The 26,693-nt window shown below is 36.5% G+C and overlaps 1 protein-coding gene across 2 annotated transcripts; it reads left to right on the forward strand.

Annotated features, from left to right (window-relative positions):
* The first annotated feature begins 1,369 nt into the window (after positions 1 to 1,369).
* LOC136256017 (probable serine/threonine-protein kinase pats1) lies at positions 1,370 to 10,425 on the forward strand. Of its 2 annotated transcripts, XM_066048928.1 has the most exons (3): positions 1,370 to 1,969; positions 2,051 to 2,373; positions 9,322 to 10,425. In XM_066048928.1, the coding sequence occupies exons 1-3, from the start codon at positions 1,393 to 1,395 to the stop codon at positions 10,279 to 10,281; spliced, it is 1,860 nt and encodes a 619-aa protein (XP_065905000.1). In that variant the 5' UTR covers positions 1,370 to 1,392; the 3' UTR covers positions 10,282 to 10,425. The 2 variants fall into 2 exon arrangements, with proteins under 2 accessions (XP_065905000.1, XP_065904998.1); XM_066048926.1 differs by having other exon boundaries at positions 1,370 to 2,373.
* Positions 10,426 to 26,693: the final 16,268 nt, after the last annotated feature.

Raw genomic sequence — 26,693 nt, forward strand, 5'->3', positions numbered from 1 at the left:
TTGCCACTACTCTCAACCTATCAGGACAAATTGATACAATTTTCTTAATATACAATTTTCTTAGATATGTCCAAAGCCTTTGATACCGTACTTTAAACAGATTCTGCAGCAAACTTGGTCACTATGGTATTTGTGGAAATGTACTAAGATATATTAAAAGCTTTGTGACGGACAGATCCCATGAGTTGTTGTGATGGCGAATATAGCCAACTGTGTAAAGTAACTTCAGGAGTGCCACAAGGGTCAGTGTTGGGACCACTCTTGTTTCTATGTTACATTAACAATATTGCACACAACATTTCATCAAAAATTTGGTTGTATGCAGATGACACTTTACTGTACAGAAGTATTCATTCTAAACAAGATGTGGTAGCTCTTCAAAATGATTTGAATACTGTATCACAATGGGCTGATGTTTGACAGATGACATTTAATCTTTCAAAGACTGAAATTTGAGAATTACCAATAACGTTAGTTATGTGCAATCATCCTATTACCTATCTAATACCTTCATACCATCAGTAAGTCATACAAAGTATCCAGCTGGGTGTCATTAACCCATACTGAAACCATAATACAGTAGCCTAAGGTACGGAATATACTACAACTCAAGCTACAACTTCGTATATAGCACCAAGAATTTCCAAGCCGGAAATTTGGTAGAAATTTATCCAGAAATTAGAAATTTGGTTGGTAAATTTCCATATTTCGAAATTTCGTAGATGGATTTTGTATGTGAAGGACCCCAATGTTGTAGCTAGCTAAAAATAATTTTTTCGCGGATTTGCAAACACTCCTAAAATGTATTAGACTATATGGAGGTCTCAAGGATAAAATTTTCGCTGTTAACCCCCAAAACCGCGATTTCAGCGAAAATTTTCCCCCTAGGCTATACGGTTTATGAGCGCCCCCTAGTAGCGCCATAGAATATAAGTTATATTTTTGATTCGAGCGCTTATAACCCATAATATCCAATTGAATCGAGAATCCAAATAGACGATATGCACACTTTATTACTCGAACGAAAAATGATCAATTAAGCGTAGACGGCGCAAAACTCAACGGTACCTTAAAAGCGGAAGTCCCATACAAAAGTATGGGAAGCAAATGCGGCTCGAACAATAACTCACCACTCGAGCTAAGGACAGGCAATCTCGCTTGCCATACACTTCTTTTGCACGGAAAGAAGTGTATGGCAGGCGAGATGGCCTGTCCTTAGCTCGAGTGGTGAGTTATTGCTCGAGCCGCATTTGCTTCCCATACTTTTGTATGGGACTTCCGCTTTTAAGGTACCGTTGAGTTTTGCGCCGTCTACGCTTAATTGATCATTTTTCGTTCGAGTAATAAAGTGTGCATATCGTCTATTGAATAGCGCGATTGGGACGGCGCACGATGGATTCGCCTGCAGCGGCATCTACTGAGTTTTCTAATCTCGTTATTCCTAGATCACAACTGAAGTTTACAAGAGTCGAATTGGGAAATGGGGCATATGGGAAAGTTTCAGAAGTGGAGTACAACGGAAAACGTTGTGCTTGTAAGGAGCTTCATGCCTTGCTTCTCCAGCTGGCTAGTGAAAGGGACTTGGCTAAGTTAAAAAGAGACTTTTTATGTGAATGTCGCCTCTGGAGTACTCTACGTCATCCTAACGTTGTACAATTCTTAGGAATTTTCTATCCTTCGAGTGACGAGTCCGGACTGCCTATTATGGTGATGGAGAAAATGCAGGACAGTGTAACATCGCTGGTAAATAAATATGGTGGTGATATTAATTTAATGGTGATGCTGTCAATACTACTTGATGTCTCTCTAGGACTGAGGTACCTTCATGGTCAGAATCCTCCAATTGTCCACCGAGACTTGTCTCCTAATAACATTCTGGTGTCTCGTTTTCTTGAGGCAAAGATCACAGATCTGGGAGTGGCCAAGGTAATGATGGCAGAAAGTAGCAAGAGTATGTCCCAAATTCCAGGTACTGCTGCGTTTATGCCCCCAGAGGCATTAGACGATAAGCCAGTATATGGACCATCATTAGATGTGTTCTCTTTTGGAGGTGTGATCCTCTACATCGCTAGCCAACAGTGGCCTACTCCAAAAGCCATGAAGCAGATTGATCTAAAGACAAGAAAACTAGTAGCTCTTTCTGAAATAGAGAGACGTCAAGACTTCATAAACATGATGAATACTGACGATCGAATTCTAATGAAGCCATTACTTTTGTCTTGTTTAGCAGATGATCCAGAATTTCGACCTTCAGCGACAGACATATTTGAGGAAGTCAATAAATTGATAAAGAAGGTAGAAGAAATATATCCTGGTATTAGCCTAAAAGATGCGTTCTTGTATTTTGAGACATCTAAAAGCACAGAGTCAAAGGTACATTTATTAATAATTAACATGTAGTAGAATCTAACGCAGAGTGTATGTATCGGGTTTGGTTTACAAGTCACTTCTAAATTTAAGTATAAGTGAAGCCTAGATTTATAATCTCGGTTGAGATAGTGACTCCTAGAGGTATACCAATAGAACCAATCTGATATATTCCAATGCACAGGCCAATCCAATGTACCAATATAATTAGGTATAGTCATTTATAATTAACTTGGAGGAAACTAAATAGGAAGTTTAATTATTGTACTGTATAGTAGGGACCACAAAGGAGTAGGCATGGCCCATGAAAAAACCACCCAAAACCAGCCTCACTTTTCCCAGATGACAGTACTGGTTAGGCGAAATTATGCTCAGACAAGCCTTGAGATCAACCCAAAATGCTTTCAACAAATTACTATGATATTTTAAAAAAATTATTTAATGGAATTTTCGTGACTGACTGACTGACTGATGCAGTACAATAGTACTGTGTAGTAGGACCACAAAGGGGTAGGCATGGCCCATGAAAAAAAAACATCACCCAAAAACCAGCCTCACTTTTTCCAGATGATGATGAGACAGTATTGGTTAGGCAAAACTATTCCCAGACAAGCCTTTAGATCGACCCGAAATGCTTTCAACAAGTTGCTATGACTTTAAAAAAAAAATTATTTAACAGAATTTTCTAGTGACTAACCGAGTAAATGACTAACTGACTGATGCCTTCAGACAAGCGTAACTCGATAACGGCGAAGGATACGGGCTTGATTTTTTACTGTTCGACGTTGCTTCAGCCCGAGAGGTGCCTTTTGGCATACCACAGTACGTACAATGCATTCTTCATGGACTTACCAGTGTCCTCCTTTGTGTCCCATTCATCTTTGCTGACAGCAAAAAGTATCAATTTGGCAGTAGCACGTGATGGCTTCCCTTTGTAATGGAAATCGTTTGTACTATTCATAGTGGCTACTTCAATTGCAGAGGTGCTTTTCGAACAGTTCTTAATTCGTAATCCTGTATAACGGGTTGAACATAGTTGACAACAAAGCGTAATGGATACTTCACTTTTCAGATGATAATTGATATAGCTGGGGCGTGTGCAGATGCAGTATGTGTGGGTTCACCAGTCATAATAATTATTTACAAAAGAAGTTAACAAACAAGTACACAAAAAATGGAATTTTCAACTAGAGTAGGGACCATAGCACATCGATAAAAAGTACTGAAACAAGCTGGAGCAGTGCACGATATTAAATCACAGTAAAACAATAAGAAGTGTTAGGCCACTCCAATTGGTAGTCTGGTTTCTGGTCCACTGCCTGCATCCAATTTACACAATTGCCAGGTTTCTCCATTATTAGTGGTGCGCATGCGTAATGACATCATATAATAGATTAGGTAAGGTTTCACATGTGTAAACAAGTGAGAGACGTTTGGTGGAGGTAAGTTTCACTTTTAAAACATTACTAGAGCGCTTGCTGCTGGGTATTTTATAGCCTTCAAAGGTATCTGGCTAGTTTGATTTTCGAACTGGCATTGTTTAATTAGAATATGGTTTACTTTTGCAGGTTTTACCATGGCTGTGGTGAATTGTAGTGTTTACAATCACAGCACTAATCAAATGGTTGGAGTATTTATTCTCTGGCTATGCCTGGTTTATCTGTTTCATTAATAATAATGACATAATGGCCAAATCCGCCCGCCCGCATGCTTATTTGAATCTGACTAGGACCAGAAACCAGACAACAACTTGGGTTGGCCTTATAATCCTACTGTGCATTTTCGTTATGGTATTTTGGAACACAGTAGGGATATAGCACTTCTTATTGTTTTACTGTGATGTAATATCATGCACTGCTCCAGCTTGTTTCATGCATTTTTTTCGATGTGCTATGGTCCCTACTCTAGTTGAAAATTCCAATTTTTTGTGTAATTGTTATTAACCCACCAATAGTTTTTGCCATACATTTTTTGGCTTCATGATAATGTTTATTTTTTAGATGAATAGGAACAGCTTTAATAATAACATACATTTTTATTGTATCTAAGCAAACTTTAGAAATAAAAATTTCCTTATAAGGATCTAGTACAAAAAGGTATTGTTATATATTCCCGCATCTACGTCACGACAGTATTTTCATTGTAAAACCATCATGGAATAATCTTTTGCGCTGAATTGTTTTCTGCTTGTGCCTAAATGGTGTAGCTACCCAGCAAACTTGTAAAAGTTGTAAATAAACAGAGTGAATCTATTGTAATAAATTCTTATACATTTATTTCCCTTTTTTTACAATTTTAATTACATCATACTTCTAATTAGATTATTCAATCACCATCCCATTTACACCACTAGTGCATAATTATGTAGAGAAGTGCTACTAAAAATTAGGTGATGATACCTGCAACTATACAAGAGTTATAAGGTTATAAAGCAAGGAGTGTAATTGTTAAAGGAATTTGGGAAACGAAGGGTTAATGACTGTTGTATTAGGGTGACTGCTCTATTAGGGTATCTCAAGCTTGCATATTTTTAATAAGAATGCACACCACCTAGGAAATTTTATAACATTTTGTTAGAGTAGCTATATAGCTAAATATTTGCCTCTGCTGTATTAGGGTGACTGTTCTATTGGAATATCTTGATCTTGATGTAAAAGTTACATGTACTCTATATATGTGCATTATGAGATATATTACAAGTAATAGTTTGCTGCACCTGGAAATATACTCATTACTTTTTGAGCTCGCTGGCTAATTGGCAGCCGTGATGTGTATTATATTGATTTCTACTTCCTTTTAAAATTTAATTATTTTTATAGCTAGTGTTATTACAAATAAGTAAACAAACAAAATTAAAAATTTACATTTGAGTAGCGATTAGAATTAAAAAGCAATGAAACAAGTAGTGTTGCGAACTGGTATGGAAAAACTGGTTATTTACTGGTATTGTCTAGGTAAGCGAATTATTGGCTAAGAAGCCTTTAAGGTTACAGTCAAGTCGAAGCCCTTCAATCTAGGGAAGCCAAAGTGTGTACCGCAAAAAATTTCATTAAGTGTACCACATTGCATAATATGCCATAAAATTTAAATGGTGATTGCACCAAGGCTAGATTTTTGTGTTTGGTTTTTAGTGCTATTTACCACTAGGATAGCATAAATGTTGCATAAATGAGTTGATAAAAGCTTGTTAATATATTTGGTAATGGTTTAATTGTAGTATGGCGTGATGACTTCTTCATGTCTACAAGGTACATCAAGGTTAGTACCATAATTAGTTCTGTAAGGCTTGTAGCAAACATCAGCTTTGCGAAACAAAGCTTGTTGGGTGCTTATATCTGTGATACACTGTCAGTTCTGTTAGTGCGTGGCGCTTGAATGATGTCACTAATTATTTGTGGTTCCTTTGGCATTTCACTAAAGTATACTATTACTTCACGTCAGTTTTCTACAGTATACTACTAGATAGGCTAGTATACTACTAGATAGGCTAGTTGTTGTGGCTTAGAACAGGTCAGTAGTAGTAGGCGCAGAGATAGATATCAAAAACGTGCTTTTGATTGCATTTTCTTAGCGATACCGGTCAATATCCAATTATTCACCTTCCAATAACCTGTTTTAGTAAACTCTGCAGGTTCACAGCACTAGAAGCAAGGAATACACTTGCAACGACATTTAATCCCTATATGGCTATCAAAACAGTATGATAGCTCTATTTAGTAGTGTTTCCCCTAAAATAAACTTGCATCTTGCTGTAAAAACCATCATATAAGTAGCACACATGGGCGCACATACAATGAAAAGTACCTTTATGGAATAGTGCATCTGTCATCATATCCAGCATTAATAACTTACAGAAACTATTTAAAAAGAATCACCAAAACCTGATTATTAGTTTGCTTGCCTGACCACAGTCGGAAAACTAGAGGCCAAACGAAACAGTGCTTCATGTCATAGTCATATACTCACTCGTGGCATGTTATTTTCTGGTTCTGACAAGTGTTTGCCTTCTGCACTTCGCCTTTCCTGTTATCTTCAATTACATGGTTGTATTCTTCTGCAAGGCAACCATACCAAAGCATAAATTTTTGCACAGAAACTTTGTGCATGTTTAGATGCTACAAAACTAGTTGATGCGCTTACTCTATACTGTACAAGGGAGTGGATACTTGTAGTCTGTGTTTAAACTATCAAAACATGCTGACATGCTCTTAAATGATCGCAGCATGGTGACCATGCAGCATAATAATGTAGCTGCAAGTAGTTTTGCTGTAGAAAACATTACATGAAAACCATGTCCTTCAACCTATTGCATAGCTAAGCAGTGAGATAGAGATACTCTAATATAGGGCTCAAACGAATATCCTATAATATCCGACTATTTGTAACCGAATTGAGTACTTGAAGCTATGATAATGTCTTTGAGTAATCGAAAGTACCTGGGATCCAAATTCTGTAATTAATAAGTTATCATGTGTTAAGTCAATTGTTTCCTTTGTGCTACACTGCGTGACTACATGTGGCAATGGAACTAGAAGATAGTTCTAGTGACGACTTAGGTGAAGAAAGAATAGATGACAATGATGAAGAAGAAGAGACTCGTGAGACTGGCACCGTTGCCAGTAATTATTCTTGCGGTAATTCGTCAAGACAATGCTGACCTTGTTCAGTGGTGCGGAAGTTTTTCAGTGCCTTGCAGGGCAGAAAATCAGTTCAATGTCAGTTATGTCCAGTTGGAGATAATGATGGTTTACTTGCATATCACAGAGAGACATCATCATCGATGCGTGAACATTTAAAGAGATGCCACTATACTGCATTTTATGAAGCGACTATGAATGATTTGAGTGATACTCCATCTACAAGTAAGCAAACCAGACTGGATAGTTTTACTTGTGGTATTGTGTGTTCTCGGACCCGTTCAAAGGTTATTGCATACCGTATAGCTGGTGTTATCATCAAAGATTTAAGGGCAATAATTTCGTAGATGGGGAAGGTTTTCAGAACCTCACGAGCTTTGTTGAACCAGGCTATCATTTACTGTCTGCAACTTGCTTTACGGAACTGATTGAGCTCAAATATGAAGAAGCTGTAGCCAATGTTCAACAAACTCTTCAAGCAGCTAATTACATATCAATCACTTCTGACATGTGGACCAGCCTTGCCAATGATGCTTACATTAGCCTAACTACCCACTTTATTTCTGGTGAGTGGAATATGGAATTAGTTTGTTTGGGCACCATGCCAGTATCTGAACGGCACACAGGTGATAATATTTCATTGTGGATTGAGGAGATACTGGGAAATTTTGGCATCAGTACACAAAAGGTTGTTAGCTTTGTTCATGACAATGGGTGAAATTTTGTTCATGCTGGAAAAATGTTATCAGAGAAGTTTGGGTGGTCAAGTGAAAGTTGTGCTGGTAATGATTTGCAATTATGTATTAAGGCTGGCCTGGAAGTAAATGAAATTCAGCAAGTGGTTAGTGCGGCTCGAAGATTAGTTGAGCATTTCAAGAAGAGTGAACTTGCTAATACTGCTTTGCAGAAGTGTCAGCAACAAATGTCACCAGATCAAGATGCACTACAGATAGTTCAAGATGTAAAGACAAGATGGAATAGTGTCTATTACATGATTGATCGTTTGTTGAAGTTATGATTGCCAATTAGTGCATTTCTAGCTGATAGCACTGTAACCAGACGAGATCACCGTCACCTTGATTTACAAGTATCATCGTGGGATCTTCTAGAACAGCTAAGAGATGTATTGTATCCATTTCAAGTAGCCATGACCTACTTAAGCAGTGAATACAATGTTTCAGTTTCAACTATGTTACCAGTTATACACGGGTTTATCAAAAATGTGCAGCCTGAAAGTGGTCACTCAGCACCAAGTAGAAATTGTAAGAATATTGTTATAAGAGAACTTACCCAACGATGGAACGTGAATGAAATTGATCCAGTGTTCCATTACTAGCTACCTACGGTTTAAAGATACCAAGTTGCTTAACCCCTCACAGAAATCTTTGCTTGAAACATCAGTAATTTACCTTATCAACAGCTTTGAGTATGACAGTGATACTACAGCTACTGCAAGTGGCCAAACTAGTTCTCAAACATGTGCTTCAGAACCACATCACTTGTCTGCCCTATATATTTTACTTGGGGAAGATGATTCTGCTGAAAATAGTCGAAGTGGTGAACATGTCTCTGAAATAGTTAGGGCTTGTTTATCAGCTAACGTTCCTTCCCGTGAATCTTCTCCTCTACAATGGTGGAAAGTTAGTACTTCACATTACAATTTACTCATACCTTTAATTCAAAAGTATTTCTGTGTTCCAGCTACTTCAACTCCATCGGAGCGCACCTTTTCCTGTGTGGTATGCATAAAAATAGAGTGTTCGAATATTTGGTAGTTTTAATTACAGGATATTTGAATAGTAAAAATCACTATTCGTTTGAGCCCTCAATTAACAATTCATTAATTTTAAAATAAAGTAGAGTTGCAGTAGTAAAACAAGAGATATCATGGTTTTTTTTGTTTTTTTTTCCATTTGTAGTTGCACCTTGTTTAAAAAGCTTGTTGACTACTGCATTTATTAGAATAGCTAACTGGTCTATTAGAGTATATCAAACTTATTTTAGTGGAAAGTGTTTTGCCATCCTTGACAGATTGAGTAAGTAATTGGGCACTCTTATAGCTAGTCGGTTGGTAAATGTCCAATGGTCACACTAATATATTCTGCTCCGGTTAGGGTAATTGAAAATTAAATTTTTCTTGGTTCCCGTACACACTCATCTCTTGCGCTCCCCTACACTGGCTTTCTTTGGCTGAATGACATGCACACTATCATGTATCTTGAATATTAGCATGTTTTTGTACAGAAGCAATTTTTTTTACCTAGTCATGAGTTTAGTCAAGTATATGTATTAAACATTGTATTTTGTCAATTTTCAGGATGAAGTTAGAGAGAAAACTACTTCCAGCGGACCATCTATTCCTAACTTACACAATGGACGGAGAATTGAGTGGGTGACAGGAGCTTCTGCACCAGTCGCTGCAGATTACCACAAAGCAGTGATGTTTGATAATGCAATTTATGTTGGAGGTGGACAAAGTGATACCATTTCTCTCTACAGAGTTGATGTATACCATCCTGATGCTGACAAGTGGGATGATCCCATTGATACACCGCAGTCATTATTTTCTCTCGCCGTTTTTATGAATAATTTGATACTTGTTGGTGGAAAGACCAAAAATGGCAGGGCAACTAATAGGTTACTTTCTTTGGAGAATAAACATTGGAAAGATTATACTGAGATGCCAACTGCAAGGTGGACACCAACTGCTGCAAGTCACAATTCGATGATGATAGTGATGGGTGGCTGGGATGCAAACAAAGGGAATACAAAGATAACAGTGAACGGTATCTTCAGTACTACTGAAGCATATGATAGCAATTCTAGCCAGTGGTTCAAATGTGATGATCTCCCTCAACCACTCTGTGTTTTACATTCGGCCATAGTAGGTAACAAGCTGTTTGTGCTTGGTGGAGTGACTCCAGATATGAAACCTTCTTCAGCAGTATATGTAGCTTTACTGGAAACTCTGTCAGATCATCAACTAAAGTGGGGGCGTGTTGAAGATACCCCTTGGAGTAGCCCAGCTGCTGCCAGCCTTGGTGATAAATATCTAATAGCAGTGGGAGGATATTCAGAGTATTTTACAGCATGTGTTTTAAATACTAGTTATTCTTGGGAGTCAATTGATAGTCTGCCAACAATGCTCTGCTCTTCAGCTGCAGTGTGTTCTAGTCATCAAATTTATGTGATAGGAGGATTTGACAAAAACAGGAAGTCTTTGAATAATGTATACATTGGGACATTTCGTGGCACCCCCGCCTGTGTATTGCTATAGTTAGTTGACACCATGCATACACACTTTACAATCAATAAAACAAGTTATATTTGAAAGGAAATGTGTGGTTCTTACAGTACCATAATTTTGTCTCACAAAAATTGCTGATTTTGTTTCAAATATTTGTCATGATCACAAAGTTATAACTGCTATAATTTTTGTCTTGCTATATACCTTAGAGGTTGCTCTTGCATGATTCACATGTGCTAAATCCTTACAGTTAAACTGAACTAACTGCAGCTGGTCCATTTCTAGGTGATGGAATTTGTCCTATGTTTTTCCTGCTGTGTTGACCTTGTGTGCACACCTCCTGGCTTTTGCCCTTACTGTTAGTAAATATCAATTTTGTATGTTGACATGGAGCTAAACAGAGCCACAAAGTATCCTGGTGGGAACTCTATTTTAACTGGTCGTCAGACAAAGTGTCTGGTACGGAATAAACTTGAGAAATCAGTTTTGTTAATTTTATTAATTCCTCCTACAAGGTAAACTATATTGTTAATTATCACAGATAGCAGTCTTCAGTTAATTAATTGTAAAGCTATATTAATTACCAATACATACAGTAATACTAAATTTAATAATAATGCATGGGACAGAAGCTTTTCAGATGTTTGTACTTTGACACTTGCTTTTGCTCTGCGTGTGCGGTTGCTCCGTGGTTTCTCATGCAAAGTGGCGATCTCTTGGTGTAGAGGATGGTGCAGCCTTATAGTGTGTTTATGTATATTTTTGTATATGGTTGTGTGTGGTGTTTTTGTACACATGTGTATGTTTCCTCTGTTTTGTTCTGCATGTCTTTATGTGCTAGTGTGTACAGTGTAAATTGTAGTAGTGATTTTCATCGTGTTAATTCAAGCTAGGTTTGTAGACCAGGTTCTCATTATAGAGCATCTTAGCATAGAGTTTAGTGTGAAGAAGGGTTATTATAATGATAACAATAATCTTGGTATCTGGGGTGTTTGGTCTCCCCAGTCTGTGGTGTTATTTGATATTCAAGTTTGTGACACTGACGCCTAGTCTTAGTTCTTAAGTTACTTGAATTATACACCCCTGCGTTGATCTTGTTGAAACCAAAGAAGTCTGAATGTTCTCTGGTACTACCACTGCTCCTTTAGTTTCTCTGTTGACAGTCTGAGGGGTTCTGGAGTTTCTCGTTTTCTGGAAAGACTTGCATCGTCTAGCATTTTGATGGGATAAGCACTATTCAGAAGTCGTCTATTCAACCCTGGAATTTGCTGTTGTGAGAGCTACATACTGGCTTGTGTATCAGGAGAACTAGAACAAGATAGCATTTGATTATTAACTTTTAAGGAAGGTGCAATTATTGTCTCTAACTTATTTTTGTATACTGTGTGTTTTTTTGGGGCTTTTGAGCACAAGTGTTGAAGCCCACAGCCTTGTTAAAGACGCTATATTAAATGTGTTTGAAAAAGTGCACGCATTTCAACAAAGTAATGACAACAGTACCTTTAGTGATTCTGATGAGTATCTTCATTTGGCGCTTTGCCTATAGTTCCCTTTTTATCTTCAGTTACATGGTTGTCTTAATCTTGATGCGAGGAAACTTACTGAGGTGTTAAATTTCTGTACTGATACTTTGTGTATTTAGATGCCACGAAACTATTTGAAGTACTTAAGTTACTGTAAGGGCAACTAGATACATGTAGCTGCACATACAAAATAATTGCATGGTACAATGTGTTTAAATGGGTGACATGCCCCTTTATGATCTAGCTGCAATCAGCTGCTGATTTGCTGTAGAAACAACACTGTGAAAAATGAGGGACATAAGATGGTATTTCCAGTGGCTTATTGAATACGAAAAAGCTTGATATAACCTGTAGTATACTAACAATCACATGTAAGACTTTAGTTAATGTGTTAAACATACTGAAACCACATATGTGATGGTATAGTGTAGACATTATATTAGATATAAGCTATTTCAGGTAATGTGGTAAATAAACTGAAACCATACATGCAATAGTATAGTATGGATTATGTTAAAGCATAAGATGAGTATAATACAGGATTTATATTAAGGCTTATTTGTTTTCAATTAGCCACCGGAAATACCATATTATATCCCACCTTTTCACAGTGCAAGATAGGCATACCTTTTAATCTATGATTATGTGGCTCAGCAACAAAATTGAGATACTCTAATAAAGCATCATATCTATACTATACCAAAGAATGTTAATTGCCCAATGCAATTAATAATAAGTAGGGTTCAACAATAAAAAGTAGTGAAACAAGATAAATAATGGTAGTAATACCAGTGGGAAATTTCCACTTTGGTATTGAACAGATGGTGGTAACATACTAATATAAGGATTTTCCCACATACAGGGCTTCATTTAGGGGGCTGGGGGAGGGGCACTCACAACAAAACTCTCATCCCCCCTTTAATTATAATAAAAGCTTTACATGAAAGTCTGAGCAGGTGCAGGTTCCTGGGGTTTCCAGAAACTCCTTTGGGGCTGAATTTACTTCAGAACAACTGTCCAGCCCTTAGGCAACTAGTACTATACCTCATGCCTCAGGCAATTAGTACTATACCTCATACCTCATTCTAGTTCCGCTTTTTAGGATGCAATTTATCCAAACCTATCTGCTATTAGAGATGTATCCTTACAAATTTATGTGTGTATTTCAAGGGCCTTTCATTTATTGATATCTACTTCTACAGTACTTAATGATAGTCATTGAGGAATACTGTATTCATTTACTCATGCACCATTGAAATTGTTCTCAAAACCTCAACCTTCAAATGTTTCCTGTGAGGCATATTTATTTATTTATTTATTAACAATCACCCGACAGGGTTTTAATGCTAATGTACACGGTATAATTATATGCCCTAATATTGTGCTAAATGATTCTTAGATTCTTCCTGAATGTTAACCACCTCATGTGATTTTGCCTTCCCTCCCCCAACTTAGCTAGAGTACTGTTTAGTACTGTTCTCCACCCCTGCTATTGACATAGCAGTAAACCTTCCGGACTACAGAGCAAGATATAGAAGGTGATGGTAATACTGATAACGAAGCAGAAATGCCTAGTAGCTATGAAGAAGTAAAGAGTTGATCATGACTAGCTATAAAGCTAGCTAAATATACTTGAAGCTAATCATAAAGATTCGGTAGACCAATCTATCATAGCTAACTACACAACTATTGGTGAAACGTGACATATCAAACGCTTGTGAACATCTGTAGATCAGAAACTCTCTAAAATATTAGGTTTTAAACAGTAAGTTTCATTAAATTTCAAGCATTGTAAAATTAAAACCTTGTTAGCATCTGGGGGCTGCACTCCCAGACCCCCACATCTGAGTCCTCATTCCACTGGAAACCCCCTTCTAAAAATCCTAGATCCGTCCTTGCTGAGATACACCCAAGGGCATAGCCAGCCAATTTCTGATGATTTTGCAAAGCTAGCATCAACTCTATCATGAACCACGATAGTGGGTTCATAATAGGGATCACCCATGTTTTTTGCAAAAATTCTAATAGAACACACACTTAAAAACCACCTTGAAAAGCATCCTTCAACCCAGAACAACCTTCTGGTGGTTCTTTGCAATGAGTATAGGTCCACTAGTAAGTATTAAGTGAAAAGGAAACAGTACATGTATTTCAGACAAAACTGAAATTTGCCATTTTGTTCATATTATTATTGTTCTTATTATTCATAATATTATCTAATCAAAAACAGCCAAGCTGTAAAATAAGGAGTGTGGCCCTTGAAAAGGCTATGGTGAAAAAAGATGTGAAATCCAAGGTGGTGGCCAAGAAATGGCTGTGATGGTAGGTTAATGCTAAAAATTTTAATAACGACAATTCAGGTGAATTTTGTGCCAAGATCAAGCGGCACCAAATTCACCTGAATTGTCATTATTAAAATTTTTACCATTAACCTACCATCACAGCCATTTCTTGGCCACCACCTTGGATTTCACATCTTTTTGCATCATAGCCTTTTCAAGGGCCACACTCCTTATTTTATAGCTTGGCTGTTTTTTTTTTTATTAGATTTCACTTCTTTTAGTATTTGTATACCCCAAAGCCGGCCTATGGCCAGCTTTGGGGCTTTTTAACCTATATTTTTTTCTTTACCACAGGAAAAAGAAAAAGATGAAGCAGATTTTATAAATACTTTAACTCATTCTGATTTTATCAGTAAATGTACAAATTATATATATATATATATATATATATATAATGCATATATTTATTACATGTCAATTAATCCCCACAGGATAATTTGCAGCTGATCTCTCTACTGGGTGACTTGAAATGTAGGGTGATTGAACTCTTTACAGGATTCTCTCTACAGGGTGACTTGACTCTAGCTGAACTCTCTGCAGGGTTATCTGTTTGTAGTTGAACTCTCTACAGGATGATTTGTTTGCAGTTGAACTCTCTACAAGGTAACTTCTTCTAGCTGATCTGTCTACAGGGTGACTTGTTTCTAGCTGGTCTCTCTACAGGGCGATTTGTTTGTAGCTGAATTCTCTACAGGGTGATTTGTTTGCAGCTGAACTCTCTACATGGCGGTTTCTTTGTAGCTGAACTCTCTAAAAGGTGATTTCTTCTAGCCGAACTCTCTACAGGGTGATCTTTTCATAGCTGAACTCTCTACAGGATGATTTGTTTGCAGCTAAACTCTCTACATGATTATTTCTTTGTAGCTGAACTCTCTACAGGGTGAATTGCTTGTAGCTGAACTCTCCATAGGGTGATCTATTCATAGCTGAACTCTCTACAGAGTGATCTGTTTGTAGCTGAACTTTCTACAAGGTACAATATCTTCTTCTAGCTGATCTCTCTACAGCATGAATTGTTTGTATCTGAACTCTCTACAGGGTGATCTGTTCGTAGCTGACCTCTCTACAGGGTGATTTGTTTGCAGCTGAACTCTCTACATGGTGGTTTCTTTGTAGCTGAATTCTCTACAAGGTAATTTCTTCTAGCTGATCTCTATACAGGATGACTTGTTTGTAGCTGAACTATCTGCAGGGTGAGCTGAACTCTCTACAAGGTGACTTCTTCTAGCTGAACTCTCTACAGGGTGATCTTTTCGTAGCTGAACTCTCTACAGGGTGATTTGTCTGTAGCTGAACTCTCTACATTTGTAGTTGAACTCTCTACAAAGTAAATTCTTTTTTCTAGCTGATCTCTCTACAGGATGATTTCTTCTAGCTGATCTCTCTACAGGGTGACTTGTTTCTAGCTGAATTGTCTATAAGATTAACTGTTTGTAGCTGAACTTCCTACAGAATAACTTGCAATGTAATATAATTCTTTAATGGAGTAAGTTATAAACGTAGCCGAATGCTATATTAGGGTGACTGTTCTATTAGAGTATCTCGATCTCGCATTTGCTACACGTAGTTGGGTTTCGAATCATAACTCAGTGGTTTGTAATCTGATTCTTCTGTACTACTGCAAAGATTTTCTATGATGATTATTCCAGCTACACACCAATTTTCAGCTCATTGCTCTTAGCGGTTTGCCTGGTAGGCGTGAAAACTAATAGTTTTTTTATTCGTAAAAATCGATTGCGTAATTGTGACACAGGTTGGGTTTTGTATCATATCTCCATGGTCTTTATCTCGATTCTTTTCAAACCGCAAAAAGGCACTCTTACGATGGTTACTCCATCTACATAGCAATTTTCAGCTCATTCCTTCAAGGGGTTTACCCTGTGGGCGTGACAGACCTTCGACCTTATTTTACGCGAATAATCGATCATAACTCCGTGAATGTTCATCAGATTCCTACCAAAGTTGGTACTGAGATCCGCCTTATTGAGCCCTTAAAGTGTGCCAAATTTCAACCCGATTGGAGCACGAATTCGTGTTTTATGTCTTGATTCTTTAACAGGCATAGCGAAGTTTACAAGGAGAATCCTGGAATAAAAAGTAGCAAGGCTTGCTGAATGGTTCATTGTGCGTGTCCATGACCTAATTTTGATTTCGTTTTCGGATGGACTCGAGAAACCATACAAGATCGTACTCAAAGTTAAGGTTTTTGGTGTGCGCTGCTTGTGGCTAATGAATTAAACTCAGTATAGGCCAGGAAGCTTAATCTGGGCTAATGACTTTGTTGTGTAAGGTGGTTTTTTCACTCCGAAATTATTGTATGTGGGCGGGTTATCCAGATTAAATACTCTAATAGAACAGTCATGTAAATACTCTAATAATGCAGTCAAGTGTATAACAACAATCCTTGCACTGAATTTGACAGCTATTAAAAGCACAAGTAATGTAAATTGTAGCTCATATTGGGAGACTCTCAGTCTGTATGCACATTGCGATTTAATCAGTTTCATGTTTGTACTGAAACGTTGACAGCGTTACTACGCAGAATGCATAATTACACTATTCACCACAGTCTTCATTATCAATCAAAGAAATCCATGTTAATTTGTACACATGATATTGTAATCAATAGCGTGAGAAGATATCACTGAGGAGATGATATGTTCCAACAACTTGCAGCAAATACTAGTCAATGATATAGGTCTATAGTTCAATGGATTAGTACACGGGCCTTTCTTGTATACTGGTGTTACATATGCCCTCTTCCAGTCTGAAGGGAGTTCACCCTGATGTATAATGCAGTCAAGTGTATAACAACAATCCTTGCACTGAATTTGACAGCTATTAAAGGCACCAGTAATGTAAATTGTAGCTCATATTAGGAGACTCTCAGTTTGTATGCACATTGCAATTTGATCAGTTTCATGTGTGTACTGAAATGTTGATGGTGTTACTATGCAGAATGCAAAATATACTATTCACAACAGTCTTCTTCATAATCCATTACCGGATTAATAAAAAGTACACAAACTAGAAGAATAAAAAATTAGAAATTTTAAAATGGGAATAGGGATCACGGAAAAATGCCACGAAACAAGAAGGGATCACTGGGGTGGTAATGTAAACCACAAATCCCTATTTTGACTCTCTGTTGGTGGTAATGTAAACCACAAACCCCTATTTTTGACTCACTTCAAAATGACAGAGCATGTAACTAAAGATTTATGACAGAGAGTCAAAATAGGTATTTGTGGTTTACATTACCACCCCAGTGATCCCTTCTTGTTTCGTGGCTTTTTTCCACTATCCCTATTCCCATTTTAAAATTTCCAATTTTTTATTCATCTATATATATATAAGTACACAGAAAAATTTGGAATTTTCAACTAGAGTAGGGACCATAGCACATTGATAAAAGTACTGAAACAAGCTGGAGTAGTGCACAATATTAAATCACAGTAAAACAATAAGAAGTGTTATATCCCTACTGTGCTCAAGATACCATAATAAAAATGCACAGTAGGGATATAACACTTCTTATATCATTTGTCGTATGAAAGTGAAGCATCCATTATGCTTATTTGTCAGCTATGTTCAACCCGCTACACAGCAGTACAATTCAAGAACTGTTCGAAAAGTGCCTCTCCAATCAAGTAGCCACTATGAAAAATATGGACGATTTCCGTTTCGAAGGGAAGCCATTACGTGCTACCGCCAAATCGACACTTTTCGCTGTCAGCAAAGATGAATGGGACAAAAAGGAGGACACTGGTATTCCCATGAAGAATGCATTGTACATTGCAGTATGCCAAAAGACATCTCTTGGGTCAAAGCGACATCGAAAAGTGAAAAAATCAAGCCTGTATCCTTAGCCGTTGTCGAGTTATGCTTGTCTGAAGGCATCAGTTAGTCAGTCAGTCAGTAGAAAATTCCATTAAATATATTTTATAACTTGTTGAAAGCATTTCAGGTCGATCTGAAAGCTTGTTTGGGCTTAGTTTTACCTAACCAATGCCTCATTGTTGTCTGGGAAAATTGAGGCTAGTTTTGGGTGATGTCATTTCGTGGATCACACCCACTCCTTTGTGGTCCCTACTATACAGTACTATCGTACTTTATGATAGCACAGCTTAGTGTAGATCTTGTGTGCATACACTTTTCTTAATTTTTCGATAATGCCTGACTGTGTTTTATGTGTGTATAGTGTAAACAAATACTGCTTGCATGATTGATACACCCACCAATTATATGCTATTTTATAACTTGTAGCTCTGGTCTTCTCCACAGGTATAGCTACAGTATCCATTAGCAATGATCATCCGAGCAGGTGAACTGCAGGAGTAGATGGTCTCCCTTGTTTCATTGCTGGTCAGTTGAACTCTACCTGGATTAAAATTCCTTTGTACTTGCTTGCTTTCTGGTGAACATAACGTGACATCGAACATCGAACATAATGTGACATAGTTTTATAGTTTAATTTGCACATTATTTGTAGTAGGAAGGCTTCTAGACTAGTAGTTTTAAACACCAAGTTTTATTAAGTTTCAAGCATTATAAAATTAAAAAATTTAAATCCTTGCCATCGTCTGGGGGCTGTGTCTCTAGACTCCTACATCTGAGTCTGGAAACCCCCTTTTAAAATCCTAGATCGCCCCTATCTATAGGTGAAATCAAAACTAAAAGTGAAATCAGCAATACAGAAAGTGTCTGGTGAACACCCATCTATTAACAATCAACTTGATATTTTGCTACAGCAAATTACATTTGTCGACCATCACATGTTCCGAACCATAACATATAGCTGCTGCCTCCATATATAGAATAGTAAACAATATAATTATAGTTGGTCTGTAATGGCTTCTGTTTTCCTATAATGGATTCCATTTTTGATACTAATAGCATTAAAGGATTTCTATCGTGTTGAATGTCATTTACATCTGGCACAGTGTAATTATGTAACTACACACCATTGTTAAACTAGCAATTTCCTTTACACAATGAAAGAGGATATAGCTTGGCAGCTTAATGCTGAGTACATTTTGATGGTCTGTGATTGGTTTAGTTCAGTTATATTTTTTACTGTAAAAAGATCATGAATTACAAGCTGAAACCTCACTATTGGTGTACATCACACTACATATTAATTCTATTATTATTTTTACAATAATGTAATTAAATTGTATCTGCGAGCAACAACTATTAAATGGAGAAAAGGTTCCAAAGCGGATTGCTGCATTGATCTCTCCAAAGAAACATCGTGATAATTTACTAGTATAGCTCATAAACCTGCAGATATTCACTCTAAAACAACACCATTATTGTGTATAACTAACCAGTGTTTGCAGTTCTAGATTACTAACTGAAACACTCATAGTTAAAATTAATGAGACAAGTGCTGGTAGAAGGTCTGTAGCTAGTGGCTCAAGTTCCTTCTCAACATAATCACAATACACTGACTGAATTCTACACCAGTGTAATTATAACAGCCTTGATTTTTCAATTAATACACTTCTATATCATACTGACACAGTATACACACTTCACATGTGCCAATACCATACTGTAATGGTCTCAGGCTCATATCGAGGCTTCCTCCATCATCAAAGGTAGAGGGGTAGAGTCTGGCCACCAGTATACCGCTGGCCAGACTCTACCCAGCTACCTTTTATGATGGTGTATAAGCCTGAGACCATTTATCTCACTAGTGTTGAGGTATGGTGTAGTACATGGCCCACCAATGAAAGTTCTACAACATTCCATGTATGTTCTATTAGTAGCCCTTAAAAGTTTGCACTCCATTGGAGTATTAATAGTGAATTAAGGCATGCAATAGATCTACGTACCAACAGAAGGTCTAGAACATTCAATGTATTTTCTATAATGTAGTAACACGGTGAATAGCTAAGGGTGGCTGAAGTTCATCACACTGTAAAACAAATGTGTGAGCCATTAATAGGAAGTAATAACTACAATGGGACTTGACACTTTACAAGTAGACATACGTATACATGCTCCTAATATGTAATACAGCAATTATATTAATGTCAGGACCTTCCTGATGAAGTTGCTTTGTCAAGTTCTGTTAGTAGCTAAGAATGCAGCAAAAAAAAACTTGTCTTTGAGCATGTTCATCTGATAACTGTTTCACCCCAAACACCCTCATGATCAAGGTACTAAACAGCAGTGTGGAGGAGTCCCTCACCTGTATTCCATATCACAATTTAATAAACTTACTGCCCACATAATATGTGATGAAATACCAAACATTGAAGCCTTAACACTATTAGTTACAAATGACATCATGTGATCTCCCAAACAAGATTCCCCAAACAAAGCCCTGAGGATATTAAAATGCATGAACACAAGATGGCTGTAGGCTCAAGTTGATCAACATATGATGCAATGTCAAGTAACGTTGTCATGCTTGTCCTCAGGTATGATTGGCCATTGAAATCTGGTTCAGTTGACAGAATAGCCTATTGAAAGTTTCACATCATGTAAAATTTTAGCATAGACATGTAAAATAAAATAAAAATATAGCCGGCTCCCAAACTTAACTGCTGGATCTTGATTCAGTGTAGACCCTACTATACGCATACTTCCTTGCAAGTAATATGGCACTCCAGCACTTATCCTGGTAACCCCGTAGTCTGAGTTTATGACTTAAAAAAATCTAACAACTGCTTAGCCCATTCTGTAGGCTTAGTAGTAATAATATTATTGTGGCCCATAGAACACCACACAATTTCTGGAATCCAGCATATGGTCCCATATGTTTGGCTTCCACTAAAATTAATGATAAATGAATAACTTTCTCAATATTGAAAACCTAAGAGAATGATATACAGTAGCTACTTTGATACAAGCACCAACACAAATTATATAGACCACAATAATATTTACCTTTATAAGAAATGAATCCTGCATATAGCTACATATGCAATGAAATGCTATGGAATACAGACACTTTCCTACTCCTTACAATTTTCCAAAGTGGAAAGTGTGTTCATGTGGCCATTAAATCATTGGTGGCCGCACCAGACTATGATGGAATATTGCAAAATTTTAACTGAGTTGGGTGTGACTTGAGTTTATAAGCTGAAAAACTAGCGTATATTTTTGAACATATTTTTCAAAAAGGCCAGAGGTTAAGAAAGGGTCAAAAGTGCTAATTGAAAGTGAATTTGGATGCTGAAGTAGCAAGCTGCATTCCTGAACAGTATAAACAAAGTGAAACTTATGAGTTATGGACCTGAAAACCACAGTAGTGGCCATGGTTCACATAGTAAAGATCACCTACATTAGTATAGTTGAAACACTAACATAGCTAAACGCCAACTTAGGAAACTTCCCAAGCCTAAAAAGAAACCTTTAAATAATTTGTAAGAAGTAGAGGTGAGTATATATGAAGTCAAAATAACTGAAAAGGATTTTAAGAACTGAATTAGAGCTGCCATGTTGTAATTACTTATTGTTTCTCCACAGACTCACAACACAAAGAAAATCTATGCACTTTTTAGCGAATAAAAATGAAAACCTTTATTACTCCAGTATGACTCATCCACAACCATGACCTTTATGAGTGTGAATTGTATGTACCAATTATGAAGGTATTCTTGTTCTTATAATTTCACTTAGCCATTATAATTAATTGATTTAAGTATTATACGGCAACAAATATAATCAATATCATTGCCTGGTATGCATACAGGCATATTATTTATGATTTACATTATTGAACTACATCGACATTATTTACACATTGTCATTTTCTTCATATGTTACTTGGTCAGTTTCTTCATAGTTGAGGCTGTCAGTTGAGTTATAGGCAGGGTTATCCATTAGTGTTAGTCTAATACCTCCACCATAGGCTGGATTAACTGTTATGTTCTGAATATCCTGTAGTTGTGTACTGTGATCAGTGTTGACTTCATCGTAACTTGTGTCTGATATCATCCTGTGTTGTTCTGTTATATTGGTTAGTTGAGTAGTACATGATGGTGATGAGTTTACCCCATTTGTCATTGTTTGTTCACCTTGTATTTCAATTCTGTAATTATATATTTGATGTGTTGTTGTTATGTAATATGCTACCGTATTTTGCTTTGCTTTCCTGCATACAAATTTCGTGATAATAAAAATATTCAGGAGTGCAAAAATATTGTTCTATGTTTTACACAAACGAAAATCATTGTACATGACTGTTCTATGACACAACTACAGAAAAACAGTAGACAATAGACTTATTCAATACATCCACATTGATTTAAATGCAACTATATGAGCTTATTAGGTACAGCTGTATGTTGATGCACCTAACCTTGTTTTATTTCTTCTTTGAACAACCAAAATCACAATAATTATCATCAATGTGGTAAAACCAGTGACAACTATAACTAACAGTACACCCAAAACAATTACTAGCACTGTGTTGTCCTTATCACTGGATTCTTCATTTTCAGCAACAGAAGCTAAAAATCACACAATATCTTAATGTGACAATTTTATGTAGCATATACAGTGTCTATGGGATGGAAAGTTAGCTTTCAATAAACCCTAACATCAGATTGTCAATGATGTTCTGTGAGTATAGTTTATTTTAATTTTTTCTCAAGTTCAAGTTGACTTACATAAGTCAAATTTTAAGCAAATTTATTCTATTTTGTCTAGCCACTATAACTGTATAGCTTGTACAAAGACTTCAGATAGTTTAGTACATGCAAAATAAACTCATGAAAATGGAGATTGAAGCCATTGTGTGGATACTGTCATAGAAGACGGTATAAATGTAATATTGTTAAATTTACTGGAATTCAAATATAATAAATTCAAGTGTTAAATATTACCCAGTACCAGTACAAAAGTGGTAGTTATTTCAATTCACTTCATTAAGGATTGTAGATTACAGAAGTGTTGTACAATACTTATAACATCATTACAACCTACATTCCTGTAAAGTCTCCAAAGTCATCTCACTACTAAATGGTCCTGCTCCCACTCTAGTATATGCTCTTATTTGTAGAGTATACATTCTACCAGGTGATAATCCTTCAATAGTGCCCATCAGTGTACCAGTGAAGTTAACAAGTGATATCATACTGTTAACACTATACTGTATTTCATATTGTATGATGACCCCATTAGGAGTATCAGGTGACATCCATGACAATGTCACTGATGTGAACTGGATGGTATCTGCTGATAGCAAACGTGGAGCTGACGGCTCTAAAAGTTAGTAATAATATTAATGATTTATTACTACAATTCACTCACTATCTTGTCCAGATAATACATACACAACATCACTGAATGGTCCAGTCCCAATAGTATTAACAGCAGCCACTTCTATTGAGTAGTTGGTAAAGGCCACAACTCCTGATATGACTGATTCAAATGTGTCATTACCAACCATCATCACTTGTGAAACACCACCACCCACTAGTCCAGTGTATCTGATTACATATCCAGTAACATCACCATTATGTAATCTGATCTCTGGTCTTGTGTACATCACTGACAATAATGTATCATCATCACCCGTCACTGTAACATTAAGTGGTGGACCACTAGGAACTAATAAACAGAAAACAAGGGTACTGATAAAATTTAAATAAAGTTTTACACAAACACTATCAACATGCCACTAGCAAGTGTACAGAAATTAAACTGAGTAGCTACGTCAAAATTTAAATTTAGAAGCTTGAATTCTGATGTCACAACCGAGGGATATAGCTTCTATAAAAGTCTGACTATTTACTGTACAACACTGTAATTAAATCCAAATTCTGAACGTATACATTTTGGCTGATGTTTGTTCAATCAGAGTACTTCTGTTGCATCTAAAACAGCTTTTTATACACTGGCCATGTTCTGTATTACACAGTCTAGGAACAGTGGTGTCTGATAAATATATAATAAACACCACCAGGACACTGCAATTAAAATTGGGAGCATGTGATTCATCTCACAACTGATCAAGCACATATCCTTACCATCTGACCAAGTTGTCACTTGTACTGTGTTACCAGAAAGACCTCTAACTTCCACTCCATTAGATACTGGTTGTATTGTAATGGTGTAGGTAACAAACTCTTCCAAGCTATCAATTACAAGGGAAGTGACTACTGCAACAAAAGATGCTGTGCCATTATCAGCAAAACTCTCCAGAGCTTTGTAAGACATGATGTAGCTAGTGATCACGTAATCAGTAAGAGAGAATTCCCATGTGACTGTTATGCTACGTGGTGACAACACCTGAGCATTGACATTAACATCTGTTGGGTATCAATGAGTTAATGTTATTGATAAAGTGACTATACTTACAAGATGTGGTCTGACTAACATGATCAGTGAAGGGTCCAACTCCCACTACATTAACAGCTCCTACTCTGAACTCATAACTAGTGTTAGTGGATAATCCATTTACTGTATATGTTAGTGTGTCTCCAGTTAATTGTTCTCTTATATACGAAACTTGTCCGACCTCTCTGTATTCTAGAATGTATTGTGAAATATTTTCATTAGGTGTCATCCACGACAATGTCACTGTAGTATCAGTAACTCTGTTCACTATCAGTGGCTGTGGTGCAGGAGGTATTTCAGCTATTAGCAATTACAATAGTTATTCAACAGTTTGCAAAATGCTGTGTAGTTATTGCCAATTACAATCATAATGGAGTGTATGTACATGAATACTGTCACTGATGAACTCTATAATAGCAACAGCACTGAAGCATTGAAACATAATTATATATAAAATTTGCCATGTGAAATACATACCACACACCTGATTTTAATTAGGATAACAATTAAATATCTCACAAATTGAAATACAAATAATGCACACTAATAGACAATGCATGATGATATATAGCTACAGTACAAAGCACCAAAATCTTTTGTTTACACAGACAATGCACGAGTGTATGTAGCTATTGGCAAAAAGCCATTGCCTAGACCATTGATATCGTAGCTCATACTCCATGGCTGTCATGACGCTGGCCACCAGATGCTTCCTTCTATGTAGCTATTTAGCTAATGTATAAATTATTTTTACATATGAGCAGCTTGCCTATTAGAAAAATTCTTTGACATGTATTCAGTAAAAAGTCAGAATAATAAATTAAATATACAATATAAATTAAATATACAAAAATAATTTTAGAGATGCTTATCACAAATGCCATTCCAAAACGTTGCTGAGAATCAAGTGTACAAGCAGATAACTATATATGCACACAACAAAATGACTTACCTTGTAGAGAAATATACAATGAAGATAGAAAAATCACCAAGACAAAATAAAAATTGAATGACATCTTCAAATACCCTCAAGTGTTAGCATTATGTCCACACTATTGTTCAGTGCAACTTTTATAGGACAACTAGTGCATCACATGCAACTGTAATTAATTTATTCACGTGGCTTCTGTTTCCACACAAGACTAAACAATGCTGAAGTGTGGATTGGATAACTCTGATCTGCAGCTTCCAAAAATATGAAAACAGGAAGTATTGCCATGTACCTCTCTCAATAAGTCACCCACAAAATTTAATAATTCATGCAGCCACCATAAATTATAGTACAAGCATGTATATAAATGTACATCCGTATGATTATTAATTATTGTAGATTCTTTGGGAAAAAAGGGAAAATAGTATGTGCTTTTAGCACATCTAATTATTACATTTATTCAATAGAGTGTTTATATGTAACTAACTATATAGAGTTGATGTTAGTAAAGAAGTAATCTTTGTGATCACTGGCTCAACAGTGTCATCAACTAACTGGAGAACATGTAGAGCTCTGAAGTTGTAATCAATGATTTAAGTGATGATCCTACAGTGTTAGCTGAATTGAAAGCATTTAGGTCAAACATTATTGCTTGCACTACTAAACTAATTCAAGTTTGTTCTCTACCTGTCATGATCCAGTACAATAGTTACTTTGCTGTCGCCCTGTATCACATAATTATTACTTCTTCTTTGCAATCATTAATAGGATCTTTAATATATTATTTGACTAGGCCCACAAAAAAGGGTATGTGGGCACACAAAATTTGACAACTTTTTTCAAATTTTCATGCATCATAACTTTACAGTTATAGTTATGCTATGGCCATGCAATTTTTATCATGTATTGCACATTTAATTGGTGTTATAATACAAGTTACAGAATGCAGTTATTCCACGCCAATACTGAGATATACGCCTGTAATCTGATGGGATGTAGTTTGTGCTTACATGCCCTATTTTTGCAGGCCTGTCACATATTACTCTGACTGTCACTAGTTTCTGATTGCATTACTAACTGTAGAAATTAAAAATTGGAAAACTATTATGTACAGAGCAATTTACACTTTGAAGACATCTTGTTAAGGTGAAAACAAGACTCAAACACTATTGTGTAATGTTCCAGCACTCTCCTAAAACAATTTATAAACATATATGTGTATTTTCAGATATACATCCAGACAGCTACCAGAAAACATACCATCCAGTACTCACACAGACACACACTACTACACAAAACACACAGTCACAAGTTTATGACTTAACATCAATTAACCAATACAATACC

Source organism: Dysidea avara, chromosome 5 (assembly GCF_963678975.1).
Source record: "Dysidea avara chromosome 5, odDysAvar1.4, whole genome shotgun sequence".
NCBI lineage: Eukaryota > Metazoa > Porifera > Demospongiae > Dictyoceratida > Dysideidae > Dysidea > Dysidea avara.